The sequence below is a fragment of the Protomyctophum bolini genome (genome assembly GCF_963924005.1).
Source record: "Protomyctophum bolini genome assembly, chromosome: 22".
NCBI lineage: Eukaryota > Metazoa > Chordata > Actinopteri > Myctophiformes > Myctophidae > Protomyctophum > Protomyctophum bolini.
The window spans coordinates 20,261,480-20,279,384 of record NC_137883.1 but is presented as its reverse complement, the minus strand read 5'-3'; the positions used below and the strand labels follow the sequence as shown (position 1 = coordinate 20,279,384).

Sequence of the window (17,905 nt, the reverse complement as noted above, 5' to 3'; positions counted from 1 at the left end):
ATTTTGTTCAGTATGACACCCTGCAGACTTGAACCACGCTGAAAAGTATTCAGATAAAATAATCCCATCTAAACTTGAGACAAGTTTGTGAGCTTGTAGTTTGGATTATATTTCAGCTGCTTCTGCGCGATATACTCTTGCTTGACGAAGAGCACATCGAAGCAGCACATTCATTTACAACCAAAACAAAACATTTAAATAATTATGGAAGATACGAGGATTCTTTTCCGACAGGCGACGACAAAAGAGCTTTGGGTTAAGAGATGGTCCAAGAGGGGTCGGCTGGGGTGAAATCAATAAAGGGTTCAGCAGTACATTAAATGATAAGTGGGGAACAGTGGAAACTAGAACTGTAAACATTAAACCAACATACCAACCATGGCCGTGCACAACGCTATCGATGAAAGGTTGGAATTCAGAAGACGACAAGAGCTTTTGTGGCATTTTGTTGAGCACAAGGCGTGCCTATCATCTAGGGATAGTGAAAGAACATCTCGTACCCTCACGCAAATCCAAATGTATTTCTATTTAGATGTTCGAGCTATTGTTTAGAAAACACACTATACTGTCTGGAACCTGGAACCAAATTTTCCCCCATTCTGTTTTCGAACATTGGAGCTGCGCAGAGTGTGCGGAGCTGTCCTACTGTATGTTACTGTCACACTGAAAATAAGCTCACAGTGTGACACCAGCACGCAACACTGGACGTCTTTTGGCCAAAAAAAATAGTGAAAACAGCAATTTTCTGCAAGTGACCCCCATTTCTACACAGAGGACAAATTCTTCCAATGCCAAAATGATGCGTTCAAGTTCAGGAGAGTTCAGAAAAAGGCAATTGTCCTTAATGTTGCCTTCGGTATGGCATAGTAAGTGGGGGGCATTTCAGTGATAGAATTATTATAGCCAAAAGATGGCGATGCATTCTAAGGCAGAAGACATGGTGCAGTTGGTTCCCTTTGGAACCCCCTCAAGGACCCATGAGGCTCCCTTTCACACCCCACTGGTGTAGCAAGGTGTTTCCAGTGAGCGAAACATGCACAAAATCAGCACCCTGGCTCTGTTTGACCAAAATGGTCAACACAGAGCCTTCATTAGTATCATTGGTAACACCTGTGAAGGAAGTCTGAAGAGGCCCAATTCCTGGCGCTAGATTCCTCGAGAGTGTGTTGCTGGGACAGGGAAAGGTCGACACTAAATAACATTTACTCCTGATCTACTAAAAATGATCTACTAAAAAAAATGTTTTTAGTATGAAAATCTTGGGAATACTGTGTGGCTTGTGTCAACCGGATCCAATATTTAGTTCAGTGACCGTGGGGCTAAAAAGAATGTTCATGTCCACTCTCCCATTGGAATAAATAGACTCCAACCTGCTTCCCATCAACTAAAAAGGCGTCCAGGCACCTCACACAGATACGGGAAAGTGAAGCGGAGCCGGAGATGGCATGTCTTGGACTGAACAGAACAAGACTCGGTAGGCGTGTTATTGTTGCGACACTCACCTTCTTGGTCTTGACGGTGGACTGGCAGCAGTCTCCTCCGTCGTAGTTGCAGAAGGCTCTGTTGTTCACCGAGTCACAGTAGTTGTCTCCCATGAATGGCTTCTCAGAGAAGTTAAGACAAAACAATGAACATAATTAATTAACCGGACATATATCAAAACCCAAATTTAGAACTAATAACCATGTGGTTGTAAACTCTGTTTTTAAGGACCCCCATAACTCAAAAGAGTGTATAAAATGTACAATGTACAGTACACTCTCAAAGTTGCAGACCTGTCCATTTGGTTCCATTTATTAAAACAAAACAAAAACAGTTTGGCCCATGCCAAACCTTTCAGCCCAGTTTGCCTTATAGTTTCAGTTTGAACTGTCATGGAATTTTTTTTAAACTTTACACACCTATTGTTTCTGCCTAAGTTTCCCCATTTGCAATACTTAGGTGCATTTTAAGGGCCCAGGGTGGAATTTGCTGAATAATCTACTATGTAATTCCCCCCATCCTTCAATGTGACTTTTTACGCCACGAGTGTGCCAGACATGTAAATCAAACTAAGGACATCATAAAGTACACTGGGTGCACAAAGCGCCCCAATAAGGTGATTTACGAGGTTGTCCCCACCCCTCTCCACTTGGGTTAACAATTAGGTTATCGTGGCGGTCGGGTGGAAACCTCATATGTCCAAGAACTGTTACTTTTCACGATTCAAATTGGAAGAAATTGCAGATCGACCAGCTCCAAACGCGGCACAAAAGCCTTGTGTGAGGCTGTAGTATTATCAAGTAGGGCGCTGATAAAAAATAAAATATATTAAAAAGACTAAAAAGTTCAAATGATGGAGATAAGAGGTTTCTAACCGGCCAACGTTATCCAGTTGGCCTAAACTGTGTGGATGAAATCATCCTTCCAACGTGCTACAGAGGAATAATTTCATAGTGGAACGCAGGGCTGCAACTATCCATTATTTGTTTTAAAGATGATTCTACCAATTACTTTTTTTGATTAATTGAGTGACATAGTTTAAATGTTGTTATTTTTTAATATACTAACACATTTGATTATCCACTGTTCTGCCAGGGGGTCCCCAGACAAATTATTTACAGTAAGGATCAAGGAAGGATTTAAGTCTCTCAGATTTAAATGAACACTGCCATTTTTTTACAGTTTCAAATGGGGGCCTGTAAGGCAGGGGTTCGGGGGACCAACTGGGCATCTTTGAGTGGGCTCCAGGTGGGGGGCCCCAGCTAAATGTTTTAACCCATTCTGACCTGAGATCAGATTCTAAAAATGTCTTCTGCATCCTGACAGTTTTCATTCTGACCTGAGATCAGATTCTAAAAATGTCTTCTATGTCAGTCGCTCTTCGATAAAAAAAAAATAGCAGACCTACAAGCTTCTATGAGCTTGTAGATCTGCTATTTTTCAATAGCTAAAGCATAACGTAATGCAAACACCAAAATGTGTTCCTGCACAAAATGGGTTAATATATATGCACACAAATATGTTAATATAGCATACTAATCTGTTAATACAGCATTAAAATCAGTTTAACCTCTAGCCGCTATATTACTGTACATCGGTAGCAAGATCTACACTACAATATAAAAGCTAAATAAATCTAGAAATACTGAATGTTTGTTTGGACGAAACAAATCTCATATTGGCCATCCGTGGCACCACGCGCGCGCGCACACACACACACACACACACACACACACACACACACACACACACACACACACACACACACACACACACACACACACACACACACACACACACACACACACACACACACACACACACACACACACACACACACACACACACACACACACACACACACACACACACACACACACACACACACACACACACACACACACACACACACACACACACACACACACACACACACACACACACACACACACAAAGTTGAGAGTCCTTACCTCACATCCTTTGATGCAGTGGAGCATTTCTGGGTGTGGATACCACTTCAGCCCCATGGTGCACACTATACTCTGTAAGGTGACACAAAACACACCACTTCAGCCCCATGGTGCACACAATTCAATTCAAAGGGCTTTATTGGCATGAGAAAACATACGTTTACATTGCCAAAGCAGAAAGAACAATACAACAATACAGCAATACAATCAAAACAAAAATTATGTACTTTGAAGGTCAGAATCTTCAATAGATCAACTTCTGTGTACACTATACTCTGTAAGGTGACACAAAACACACCACTTCAGCCCCATGGTGCACACTATACTCTGTAAGGTGACACAAAACACACCACTTCAGCCCCATGGTGCACACTATAGTCTGTAAGGTGACACAAAACACACCACTTCAGCCCCATGGTGCACACTATACTCTGTAAGGTGACACAAAACACACCACTTCAGCCCCATGGTGCACACTATAGTCTGTAAGGTGACACAAAACACACCACTTCAGCCCCATGGTGCACACTATACTCTGTTCCCAAAGTGGGGTCCGGGGACCCCCAGGGGTCCTTGAGGGAGTTCCAGGGGGCCCCCAGCTAAACGATGGTTTGGAACAAAATGGACCATTACGGGTCTGTAACTCAGAGAGTGTACAAATGGAACCAAATGGACCCGGATTTGTACACTCTCAGAGAGTTCTTTTTCAGCCTACAGTACACCAAGTCCCTTCACCAAAAATAGTAGATCTACAAACTCACTCTCTCTCTACGTCGTCCTCAGACGAGCCCTCCATCGTCGTCTCACACCACGTCACAACGTGACTCGTTATGAATGTTCATTATTTATAACAGTGGTTTTCCATCAGTGGTCCTTGAGGGGGTTCCAGGCACCAGCTAACTGATGGAGAATTGATAACCCTTATAGATATTTAATGCTTGGGAGCATAACATGAAACCGAATGGACCCGTTTTTACGCTTTCAAGAGTTAAATTATTGTTAAACATCTGCATTACTACATTTACAAGAAGTCTGACTGTCTGACACAATTAAAGAATGTAGAAGTTTTTTTTAAATTTTGATCAAAATTTGCCTGTTATCTCTCCTAATGGTACCAACATCAATACAGCATGGAATTGTGTACAAAATCTATCCAACGCAATATTCTTTAGTCTTGGGTCTGAGAGGATAGATCTAATTGAATGGTGGTCCATGGCTCTAATGCTAATTGAATAGTGGGCCTTGACATGAAAAAGGACTGAAAACCACTGATTTATAACTGACTAAGTTATGGTAGTTAATTATACATGTGCTGAACTTAGAAATTAGAATTCATTATTACCAGCACCTATAATGCTCACACTTGTTATACACTTGTTAAATGTTGCATGTATAAAACAAAACTTGTATGATGTTGTAATGCTTCATGTGTCACCACCTTAATGTACAGTAAAAACATGAACAACAAGTAGCTCTTGCTTTGATCCAGTGACACATAATAATGCTTGTCAAATCAACCTTATCTTTCAGAATTGTGTGAGAGGCGACGGGGTTTTCCCCATACGTCATTCTCTTTACCCTTAATTCAATCCACATTCATACGAAAGACGCACGCTCGCACACACACACACACGCACGCACGCACGCACGCACGCACGCACGCACGCACGCACGCACGCCATGGTATGCATGGAGGTTTTCACTGTGGAGTCTCTTTTTGATTTACGGCTGACCTCTTTCCACCTCAGAGGCAGAGTTGAACACAATTGACTTTGACATGATATGACTCGATATAAGGGGTGCTTCTTTCACAACTGAGTCATGGCCCCCAGCAGGGGCAGATATAGCGAGCGAGAGACATGAGGAAAACAACAGGGAGAGAGACAGAGGGAGTCAGCACGAGAGAGAGAGAGAGAGATGTTCTCAAATGTCTTTGCAGAATGTGTGGAATCTCGTCCTGCCCCCCCACTGTTTCTCTTCATTGAGATGCAAGGGGAAACATTTGTGTTTGGGGGGGTGGGGGCTCGTACACATAATATCTTTGTTGTCGTGTAGAAAACTCTTATCTCCAGATTCTTAACTACTTTTTTTTGGTTAATTACCACCCTACTTGATCAACGCGGTGCTAGGCGACGCATTTTGCTTTTGCCTGTTTTTTTCTAATTTTAATCCTGAAAAGTAGTAGTGGTCATAATGAAATAGACATAAGATTATGACATAATTCCACCCGACAGAGACGGTGAAATGTGTCCGTGGCCACGATCCTGCATTCATGTGCATGTGGTCATGCATGTGTTCGCGTGCGATACAAAGAAAATGCTACGGAGGCCCCTGAGAATGGGGATGTTTTGGCAGTCATGCTAGCGCGCACGCGCGCGTGTGTGTGTGTGTGTGTGTGTGTGTGTGTGTGGTGACGCGTTCACGCGGTGTGTGCCAGCGTGACGCGTCCATTGTTTAATTACCTGGTATCGTAGTTTCTTGGGGCACGTTATATTTTTGTGATTATTTAACTTATTGCAAAGTTGGCTCTAGCATGAGCATCTGCTGAATGCCTAAATTGTGAATTGTACTTGTAAATTGATGTACTGTGCGTACAGCAATGCTGGAAAGTAAGTACATTTACTACTACTACTCCACTACATTTATTTGACATCTTTCGCCAATGTACAAGCTCACAATGCGTCACATCGCGCCGCATTGTGAGCTTGTACATTGGCAATTTCCAAAAGATGTGTACATACATTTGAAAACTTTAAACGGGACATTCTGCATAATGAGTTTTCTACTTTTGTTACTTTAAGTACATTTTTTTGTACATTTATTACAACTAAATGTTGAATTATGGACTTTCTGAATTTCTGCATTGCAGTATTGATACTTTTACCAAAGTAACACATACTTTCCCCACCACTGGCGTACAGTGAGTACATACATGCAATGCAACACCGCTACAGTACATTAGCCAGGTTCACCTTGGCGTCCCTATTCTGGGCAGGTCATTATAGGTGAACCACTAGCCTCCGGCCCGTGTGCTTAATTTAGGGTGGCGTTTCATCACAATGAGGAGCTGTGATGCCAGAACTCCGCAGAATACTTTGATAGTATTTGGAATTCATCAATAGCACTTCAGTTTATCAGCAGATCTACAGTACAAGTCGAGACGTGTTGTGGGCTTGTAGATCTGCCGTTTTTGTGTTTTGAATGTTCCCTCCAATAGGGATATGGTGGGGTTCAGATGGTTATAACGTCAAGCATAAAGTTATTTTTATAGTATTAAAAATGTGATATTTTCATACAAGTCATACATAGGGTGCGTTTGGAAATTATTTCTTCATGAGTGCACAGGTGTGCCCTCTTCTCGTTCGTTTATTCGGTGCACCGGGTGCGAAAATCAGGTCCACTGTGACGTGACCGCCCCACACACTCAAAATACGGAGCACATTTCCGGTGCAAATGCACCCACGATACGTTTTATAATGTGTTATAGATAGCATGTAGACATAGCACTCTATAGTGTATACGCATACTGTAGTTTCATTCTATAGATATTCCACTGTTAGGTTCTTAGCTTATACGTACAGTATGATTCTTGAAGGCTATTTTTATGTATTTGATGTATTACCATGTTTTGTTCTGGCTTACTGTAAATCACTCTGGATTAAGAGCGTCTGCTAAATGCCTAAATTGTAAATGGTTATGCTCATGACATGTGTAGCAAACAAGATGACATGTGTAGCAAACTTGAGATTACAAACTTTTTTTTTTTTTTTACTAACGCAAAGGTCTTCTCATGTCAGCACATTAACTTTTCAGGAAGTGAGAGCTTCAATTAGCTCGGGAATCCTCATCAATGATGTCTTTGGTAGGAAGGTTTCTTTTGAGACCATTGAGACCTGTGACCAGACTCTACAATATGTCTTCTACATCATAACCGTTTTCTTAAAATCCTATGATTCTATATCAGTGGTTCTCAAACTATTTCATGTCAAGGACCCCCAGAATTAGTTGTTGTTTGGCAGCGGACCCCCATCTGAAAATATGTTGTTCGAGCAGGGACCTCCCAGATGCAAATATTTGAGTTAAAAACGTGAAAGCATATATTTAAAGATTTGCTATTTTACAGCTAAAGTTTAAAATAATGGTTGAAGTGGATAAACGTTGAAGCGACACAGATGCGTTCCCGTCCTAAATAAAATGGGTGAACTGAGCACAGGCTCACCGTCGAGATGCAGAGTGAGTACAGGTCACGGAAATGGCGCCGGTGAGCATTAGTGAGGGCCAATATTTATTATGAATGATATATTATGGTTGAAAATGAGTATGTGTTCCTAGCACGTATTACCTAGTATTGTAGTAGCCAGTGCAACATGAGAGAAAGGGAACAAGCGATTAAAGATACCAGATGCGCAAGACGCATTAAAAAAAGCATAATAGAATATGAGCAGATTTAAGCTGTTTATTTCCAATAAGCACGCTCATGGAGTTTTTATTTTATTAAATTTTTTCTCTCTCTCTCTTTCTGTCAGTGGGAATAAGGTTTGTCCCCAGACATCATAAGCTGTAGTGTGCATGACCAAAAATGCCATGCGCAGCAAAGAATCCGTTGACCTCGGAAAGGGTCTATTTCCCAGTCCCGTCCCCCCCTCCTCATATCCCAATAACACACACACACACACACACACACACACACACACACACACACACACACACACACACACACACACACACACACACACACACACACACACACACACACACACACACACACACACACACACACACACACACACACACACACACACACACACACACACACACACACACACACACACACACAGAGAGAGAGAGAGAGAGTGAGAGAGAAGTTGACGTGCACTTCTCTTTTCACTGCTTGCAAACTAAGGTATTTTTCATTTCAGTGGCGTCAGCAAATCAATGCAAAAAACAGAAACATGGGGGGCGGTGGTGGGGGGTGTCGGGGATGTGGGGGGGTGGGGTTGAGAGAGAGAGAGAGAGAGAGAGAGAGAGAGAGAGAGAAAGAACAAAGAGCATCTGAGGACAACTGGGAACGGCACACACAAGGAACAAGTTTCTTCATAATACTACGTTACCCAGAGTTCCACTGGGGGAGAAGTGGGCTGGGCCTAATAGCTATAGGCTATACTATTACAGTGCGTATATACGCATGCGTCTGTATATGTTTGTGTTCAGCCCTGGCTTAATGCACAAGTTTCAGAGGCTGCAGCCTGGGGCACCAAACACAAAGAAATGCATGGTGGCATGGTGGTTAAGTCGGTAGCGCTGTCGCCTCAAAGCTAGAAGGTCCTAGTTTCGATTCCCGCTGCGGGGGCTTGTTCTCTTGGTGGGGTTGGTGACAATCTGTGTGGAGTTTGCATGTGTCCCCTATAGGGTAAGTACCCTCACAAAAAACATGCATTAATCCTGGTCTCTATACTGCGTCCCCCTGGTCAGCCTCCAACGTCCAACCAGGGAAACTCTCCCCTGTCAGGTGAAAAGAAGCGGCTTGGACTCCTCATGCATTGGAGGAAGTATGAGGTCAGTCCGTTGCTCTCCCCACGTTGGCAGAGGGAGTGTAGAGCCCAGGATTACATTAGATAATTGACACTGGGTGAAAACGCGTATGACGTGTCGTGAGCTTGTAGGTTGGCTATTTTCAGCATGCAAAACAAGTGTAAAATGACTTATACTGCATCTCTTGTCCACTAGTCATAGCAATCATAGCTTAGTTTTCATCTAGTTTCCCATTTAGTTTTCGTCAGTGAAAAAAGGTTGTCATGTTATTAGTCGAGGAAATCAACACAAGGTGCCTGCGGGTGTTACTTTGCCCGTAGTAACAGAGGATACAGAGCATGCTTCTGTCTGTGGGATGAAAGTTGTAGCCACTATACTTTCACCCTGCTCTCCCTCTGCAAGGATGATGTCATGGACCCCCCCCCCTCTCTCTCTCTCTCTCTCTCTCTCTCTCACTCCCTTGGCGGCGATGGCAGTAAATCATCTGTGCGTTCGTGGTTCTGGCCTCACCTCTCCTCTCTCACCACATTATGGAATCCCCCCCCCCCCCCCCCCCCCAACCTACACCAGTGGTGTAAAGTAACTGAGTACTTTTACTCAAGTACTGTACGTAAGTAACATTTTGTGGTATTTGTACTTTACTTGAGAATTTCCAGTACTTTTTACTTCTACACCACTGCTGTACATCTCGGATCTAAATATCATTGTACTTTTACTCCACTACTTTTTGGTTTCTTGGTAGATTTTGACCACTTCACTTCAGCCCTTTAGGGGATTTGAAAATGGACGATCTACACGCTCACAATGTCATTTTTTAATACTAATTATTTTGCACGTTTACTCAAGAACATTTAAAATGTCTGACTTTTACTTAACGTAACAGCGTATTCATTTAATTATTTTACATAAGTAAAAAAATGTTGAGTACTTTTTCCACCATTGACCACCCCCCCACCCCACACACACACACCCGAAGGGTAAGGGGGGGGGGCTGATATAGCACATAAAAATAGATCTCCCTTCCCAGGACTTAGCTCCCAAACACAGCCGACGAGGTCGTGTCCCTAATACGTATTAGTCATAATAGAAAATGACTAATTCACAAGTGCCGAGCGCGACAGGAGGGTAATTTTGCTGATAAAGTGGGAGGAGGGAGGGGGTGTGGAAGTAGGGGAGGTGTGTGTGGGTGTGGGTGGGCTGGGGCTGGGCCGGGGGGGTGTATGTAAACTTCTTCACGTCAAGAAGCCCCAAATTGATATGTATTTGGCCGCGGACAATCTTATTTTTATAAAAATGTTGCCAGGGACCACCTAAGAATCAAAAATGTATTTTATATTAGCAGATGTATAAGCTCGCAGTGCATCAATCGGCCCTGCTATAGATCTGCTATTTTTCTTTAAGTACTGTACTGTACAGTGCATGCGTGCGTGCGACTGTGCACGTGTTGTGTGTGCGATTTGTGCCTCTGACATGGAGTAGTGGAGTAGACGTATAATTGGAAACGTCATAAATAATGTCCCAAACTGTTACTTTTCAGGATTCAAATGTGAAAGCATGGAAAGCAGCAGATCTACAAGCTGGGAACGTGGCACGAATGCAGTGGTAGGATCGAGTAGGGCGATAAGTAGCAGTCAAGGAAAGCTAAGCTATAGTGTAAGTGGGTCACACCAGGAACCCAAATACGACGGCTTGATAAGGGCAGATACATCACCATTACTGATTAAGGTAAAGCCTCCAACTCAGCATAAAGTACAACTGGAGAGGAGAGGGCATTCATTCAACTGGAGAGGAGAGGGCATTTAGGGATAGGAGGTGGAGTCTGCTTTTAGGTGATGATGTCATTGCTGTCACCCGGGAAAACCTGGGTAAAAGCAGCCATGTCTTTCCGGCACCCCAGAGCTTCTATTTTGAAGGAATCCCGGCACTGATTGTGTTAACCAATGACAAGAACTTGGAAATGATGACTGACCTGGATCCATTGGAACACAGGTTATTTTTTCCTTTTTTTTTGGATGGAAGTTTACAAGTTTTCCACACACGAAAGCGACAATAATATCTGTCCTAAATGCAGAGGTTATGATTATTAAACACTGAGAGAAGCAGAAATATAGAAAAAAACGATTGTGTTGACATTGGTACACAGTACAGTCCACAGTGTTAATTTAACAGAGTGAAATATGTGTACACAGTACATTGTTTATGAGAAATGCCACTGTCTAAAAGCGATCCCTGGACTGAACGCTGCTATCTGCAGATGAAATAGGACTTATCTGCCAGCTCTACTATGGCACACAACTGTGTGTGCTTGTGCATGTGCATGTGCGTGTGTGTGTGTGTGTGTGTGTGTGTGTGTGTGTGTGTGTGTGTGTGTGTGTGTGTGTGTGCGTGCACACAGATGTGTGCGTGTGTGTGTGTGTGTGTGTGTGTGCACCTGCGTTCGTGGGCGTGCAAATTTGGGCATGCATGTAAAGTATGTGTCTGTGCTTACAGAGAGTTGGTTTCACATCCACATCTACTTATTGTAGAGTGTGTTCATACAATATAACTTAGTATGTGCAGTGGTTGGAGGTGGTCTCCCATGCAGTCTACTTACAAATAGCAGATCTACAAGCACCAGAGCAACTAATGATGTTGCTCTGGTGAGGGAAGTCTGGATCTACAAGCTTGTAAATCTGATATTTCAACAGCTAAAGTTTAAAATGGGGCGTTCACAAAAGCCTGAGTCGACGATAAAATGACCCAAATGCCACTGATTCTGTCATATTTGTCACATGATTTCAAGGAGCCATCCAACCTGCCACTGATTCTGTCACACCTCTGGGAAACTGATTTCACCTCATCCAACCTGCCACTGATTCTGTCACACCTCTGGGAAACTGATTTCACCTCATCCAACCTGCCACTGATTCTGTCACATCTCTGGGAAACTGATTTCACCTCATCCAACCTGCCACTGATTCTGTCACATCTCTGGGAAACTGATTTCACCTCATCCAACCTGCCACTGATTCTGTCACATCTCTGGGAAACTGATTTCACCTCATCCAACCTGCCACTGATTCTGTCACATCTCTGGGAAACTGATTTCACCTCATCCAACCTGCCACTGATTCTGTCACATCTCTGGGAAACTGATTTCACCTCATCCAACCTGCCACTGATTCTGTCACATCTCTGGGAAACTGATTTCACCTCATCCAACCTGCCACTGATTCTGTCACATCTCTGGGAAACTGATTTCACCTCATCCAACATGCCACTGATTCAGTCACATCTCTGGGAAACTGATTTCACCTCATCCAACCTGCCACTGATTCTGTCACATCTCTGGGAAACTGATTTCACCTCATCCAACCTGCCACTGATTCAGTCACATCTCTGGGAAACTGATTTCACCTCATCCAACCTGCCACTGATTCAGTCACATCTCTGGGAAACTGATTTCACCTCATCCAACCTGCCACTGATTCTGTCACACCTCTGGGAAACTGATTTCACCTCATCCAACCTGCCACTGATTCAGTCACATCTCTGGGAAACTGCCACGGACACCGTGATCACCTCTCTAGAAGCTCCCCGTATCCCCTGTCACCACTGACACGTTGCCATGTCCATGTATTATAAGCCACTTTGGGCTCGTCTTTCTGTATAGCAGGCAGCTTGTAAATATTTAGTAGTTGCTGGTTGCGTTCTTTTTTCTTTTTTTTCAGAATTTTGAAATGATCAGTTATACCTTCTCAAATATTTTCCATGGACCCCCCCAAATTATGAATAAATATGTATTCCAGCCAAATCTCCATTTGAATACGTTTTGCACAAAGAAGCCCATACTTGTGAGAGTAGGAACGAAGATTGCTCGGTAGACAGAGATCTTTGCCTGGTTCAGCTCTCTTTTCGTCTCTACATTGCAGTACAGCGACTGCAATACCGCCCCTGCTGCTCCGATTCTCCGGTTGATCTCCGGCTGGTCATGAAGTGTGGGTCATGACCGAAATAATAAGGCCGCAAATACAAGGCGCAGATGGAGGGATCACATTGACTCACTGGCCTTAAAGCTTCGGGATCCCCCAGGAGGAAGTTACTAATGTTGCTCTGGTGAGGGAAGTCTTGAGCTCTCTGGTGGAGCTGTTGCCACCATGACCCGACTACGGTTAAGCGGTTGGAGATGGATGGATGGATGGACAAGGAAGCCCCATTCCAGATGTTGTGTCGTTAGAATGTTTAAAAACAAAAAATCGTCCAACCATTCCACATTTTATTTCAAGATGTATTTTTGAAAATAGCTGACATATACAGTAAAAAATATAGGTTTAAATTACTCATCGTGTGGACTACAATAGTGGCTTCTTTTGGGCTTTGCTTTCCTAGACCTGGCTGCATATTCTGTCACAAAACCTGGCAACACTGAGAGACTCTGCAGCTCACATTACTGTCGAGTATAGACGTCCTATCGGTTTACAACAAATCCATTACAAACAGTAATCGTTTCATCTTTCACCTGACACCTCCCCGTCATCACCCCCCTCCCATCCCCCCATGCTCTCCCAACGATCGCGCACCACAAAACAAAAATGGCCACCGCTGAGTCGGCACAATCAAGGTAACAAAAACAATACAAAATGTGTGGGGGGAAACAAAATGCTGTGAGAAATACAATGTGTTCTTTTCCCACTTCTCTTGTGGACTGTCTCTTTCTCCTGTTACAAAAGTGCGGAGGAAAAAAACTCAAAACCATTTTGTGCACACACACACACACACACACACACGCACACACACACACACACACACACACACACACACACACACACACACAGAGACCCTTTTTTCCCTTCTAAAAGTGCTTTCAAAATACTTCCAACCACAGAGAACAATTAAAGCTGCAATCCATAATATCCATGTCCTGCCCAGGACTCCAACCCCCCATCCACTGCAGTCTCCTGCCAGGAGAGACCAACCATTCTATAGCGTTGTGCCAAGAGGTATAGCCTGGCTAGGCCTGGCCAGGCTATACACAGAACAGTCCAAACTTGGGATCAGCACCGGGCACAAGCATCTGGCATGGATCAGGCTCAATGCAAAAACCTCTTATCTCCACAATTCTAACTTTTATTGCGCTTCTTTCGTACATGAACGACGCCCTATACTTGATCATACTACAGCGTCACACACAAGCCAATCTGGGAAAACATCGGCAAAAAAAAAGGAAAAACAGCACACTCTGCTGTTTGTTTCCTTTTAATTGGCCTCTGGGGGCGTGGCCTCAATATAATGTGGATAACAGGATGTTGGCCCGTTTGGCCCGCCCTCAGCCCTCCACTTCCTGTGGTGTGCCTGTGTTTTCATTCCCACTATCAACAATGTACAGTATACACATTCTGAATGGCCCTGCTGACAGATTCAGTAGCGCAGCAGTTCTTTCTGCCAATTACAGCAAAACCGTTTGATGAATTACCGTAGTCAACTAAATAGGGGGTGATTGCGAGCGATATATCGTCTGTGTTCGTCTGTGTGTGTGTGTGTGTGTGTGTGTGTGTGTGTGTGTGTGTGTGTGTGTGTGTGTGTGTGTGTGTGTGTGTGTGTGTGTGTGTGTGTGTGTACCCATTTAGACATATTATTCTGCTCATTACTGGGCAGAAATGTATCACATAAATCTCGCGTTTGAGCACAAAATGCATTTTGAGAAACCACAAATGATCAGTGCGCGCGCACGCTGTGCGGACTCCCACACAGAATCATTCTACAGTTGTGGCCCCCGGCCTAATCTAGTTGAATACCCCTGCTCTATACTCTCAAGTAGAATTAACACCAGAGGATTTGTTACTGTGTAGGATCTATACATACGTTACACAGACAGACAGACAGACAGACAGACAGACAGACCCTTTAGAGTTTAGAACCACAGAGTATAAGAAAATGTGAAATGTTTTGTGTGCCCCGAGCGCCAGCGACGAGCAAAAAGCTGGCATGGTGATCCAGCCAGGATATGGACACCATGTGTCACATTCCTGACAGGAAGGCCGAGGACTGACCAACGCTGGGAAGTGCGTCTGTCAGATTTGTGACACACACACACACACACACACACACACACACACACACACACACACACACACACACACACACACACACACACACACACACACACACACACACACACACACACACACACACACACACACACACACACACACACACACACACACACACACACAGTTGTAATATACTTGCGAGGACATTAACCTTTTTAGGATGGTGGTTTTGAAACATATACTGTAGCTGATCTATAAATGGTAAATGGTGCATTTATATAGCGCCTTTATCCAAGGCGCTTTACATACTGTAGATTGTGTATTACATTCACCCATTCGCCCATTCACACACACACCAATGGCGGCGGAAACCATGGAAGGCACCAACCAGCACATCAGGAGCAATTAGGGGTTCAAGTCTTACTCAAGGACACTTCGACACTAACTCTGGGGGAGTCCGGGTTGGAACTGGCAACCTTGCGTTTACCATCCACCTACACTACATTCTTACCCTTCAAGGACCCCTAGGGGTCACCTGGACTCCACTTTGACCCCTGGGGGTCACCTGGACCCCACTTTGAGAGCCGCCGTGTTAGGCCTTCACAAGTATCGCAAAAATACGCACGCACACACGCACACACACAAGCCTACCTTGACTTTGGCAGGGTTGAGCCAGTGCTCCCGCAGTACGCTGTCTGCTGTCATGTTGCTAGGCAGGATCACAACGTCGTTGTTACTCTCCCTGCATGTCAGCTCACAGTCCTCACCTGTGCACGGAAAGTACTCACGTGTTTTACTTGAGTAAAGGTACCATCAACACTGCTGCGATATGTAAGTAAAAGTAAAAGTCAGGAATTCAAAACCGACTCGAGTAAAAGTACAAAGGTATATCGGTGTCAAAATGTAATAGCGCCAAATAGCAAAAGTAGAAAGTATACTCATTATGCAGAATGTAGATCGTCAATTTTCAAATGTATTTACTGTACAGCTGAAGTGGGTAACGTATGTTTTGTAATAATCAAAATCCACAAAGTCACTATACTGTAGTAATTAAAGTTTTCAATTCATTGCATTGGAGTAAAAAGTACAAAATTTGTCTCTGAGATGTAATGTTGTAGAAGTAAAAATTGTACTTAAACTTAGATAGTACTTAGATACTTCCCAGCAGTGCCTGTGCACGTGTGTGCAGACAGAGATGGTCATGACATCATGACTCAGCGGTGGTGTTATCCGTGTACACAAACCATGCCCACATCAAAGACATGTCATAGCATGATGTATCATTTGGCATGATCACTCCTGTTTGATCTCCCTTTCATTTTTTTTCTAATATCTAAGGTGAATTTAACAAGTCTGGGGGTGCTGGCCTGAACTGGGAAGAAAGTCAAAATCTGATTCGACATTTGTGTCGACCAAATTTAAAATGTACCATTAGTATCCCCCCCCCCCCCCCCCCCCCCCCGATATTGTCAACGTCTTAAAATAACGGCTTATGTCATATTCCCATGCTTTAACCCATTTAGGCCTGACCTAAAAAAAAAATCACGATTAAAACAAATAGCAGACCTACAAGGCGCGCTATGAGCTTGTAGATCTGCTATTTTTCAATAGCTAAATTATAACATAATGTTTAAAACACCAAAAGGGGTTCCCGCCCAATGTGTCATCATGGCATCAGGTGCAAACAAATCATTCAAGCTCCATATTGTATATGCCCATATATGGCCATGCCCAATATATGGGCATATACTGACAGTGAATCTTGGGGATAGGGAGGTAACGATGTCAAATGGGGTCTGTCTGTCTGTGGCTTAATACATAATGTTGCTGTCTCCATATTTTAACCTTTTGTGTTGTTCTTTTCGAAAACTATAGCATCAAAAGTAGCAGATCCGCAAGCTTGAATCCTGAAAAGTAAGGTTTTCCACCTGACAGAGACAATATCAAACTGGAGGGCCTTGAAATTAAACCCCCAAAAAAGGACAGAAAAAACAAGAAAAAAAGCTAGAGAATCAGGGTGTAACAGTGGTGCAAAGTACTAAATTACTGTACTAATTTATTTAATATACTTTATACTTATACCACGACATCTCAGAGGCAATTTTTGTATTACTCTATCGCAGCTGTCCGTACTCAAACAAACATACATAGAGACATACATACATAGAGACACACATACAGTAGCTGTTCATTGGAGCAGTTAGGTACCGCTCAAAAAACCACTAAAAGTTTAAATATGATGACAGCGGTAATATATTAACCCTTAATGTGAAAATGACCTGTATGAGTAAGCACGGAGTACTGACCTATTGAAATGACCTGTATGATTAAGTATGGAGTACTGACCTATTGAAATGACCTGTATGATTAAGTATGGAGTACTGACCTATTGAAATGACCTGTATGATTAAGTATGGAGTACTGACCTATTGAAATGACCTGTATGATTAAGTATGGAGTACTGACCTATTGAAATGACCTGTATGATTAAGTATGGAGTACTGACCTATGGCGTGACCTCTCCTGCAGGTGTACTGGAGGCTGTAGTGGAGGTTCTGAGGTAAGGAGCATTGACCTTTGGCCTGCGGACACAAGCGGAACGAACCCGTCCAGTTCCCGTCCTTTCTGCAGCGAATCACGTTGGACGCCAGACCCTGCACGCGCACGCGCACGCACACGCGCACACACACACACACACACACACACACACACACACACACACACACACACACACACACACACACACACACACACACACACAAATAACATTTGTGAGGACATTGACATTTTAGTTCGATGATTAGTATATTTTCTTTAGGTCTGCTATTTCCGGTCCATGATGACTATAAATCTAGAAAGTATAGTAGAAAGAATAAATCAGTCATATCAGTC

The 17,905-nt window shown here is 43.4% G+C and overlaps 1 protein-coding gene across 1 annotated transcript in view; it reads right to left on the bottom strand.

Moving 5' to 3' along the window:
- The window catches only part of pappaa (pregnancy-associated plasma protein A, pappalysin 1a), a 174,081-nt gene that overhangs the window by 24,832 nt on the left and 131,344 nt on the right, over nucleotides 1-17,905 (bottom strand). The window contains 4 exon segments of the mRNA XM_080756808.1: nucleotides 1,503-1,601; nucleotides 3,453-3,524; nucleotides 15,665-15,780; nucleotides 17,520-17,667. Of these exon segments, the coding sequence (XP_080612934.1) occupies nucleotides 1,503-1,601; nucleotides 3,453-3,524; nucleotides 15,665-15,780; nucleotides 17,520-17,667 (435 nt within the window).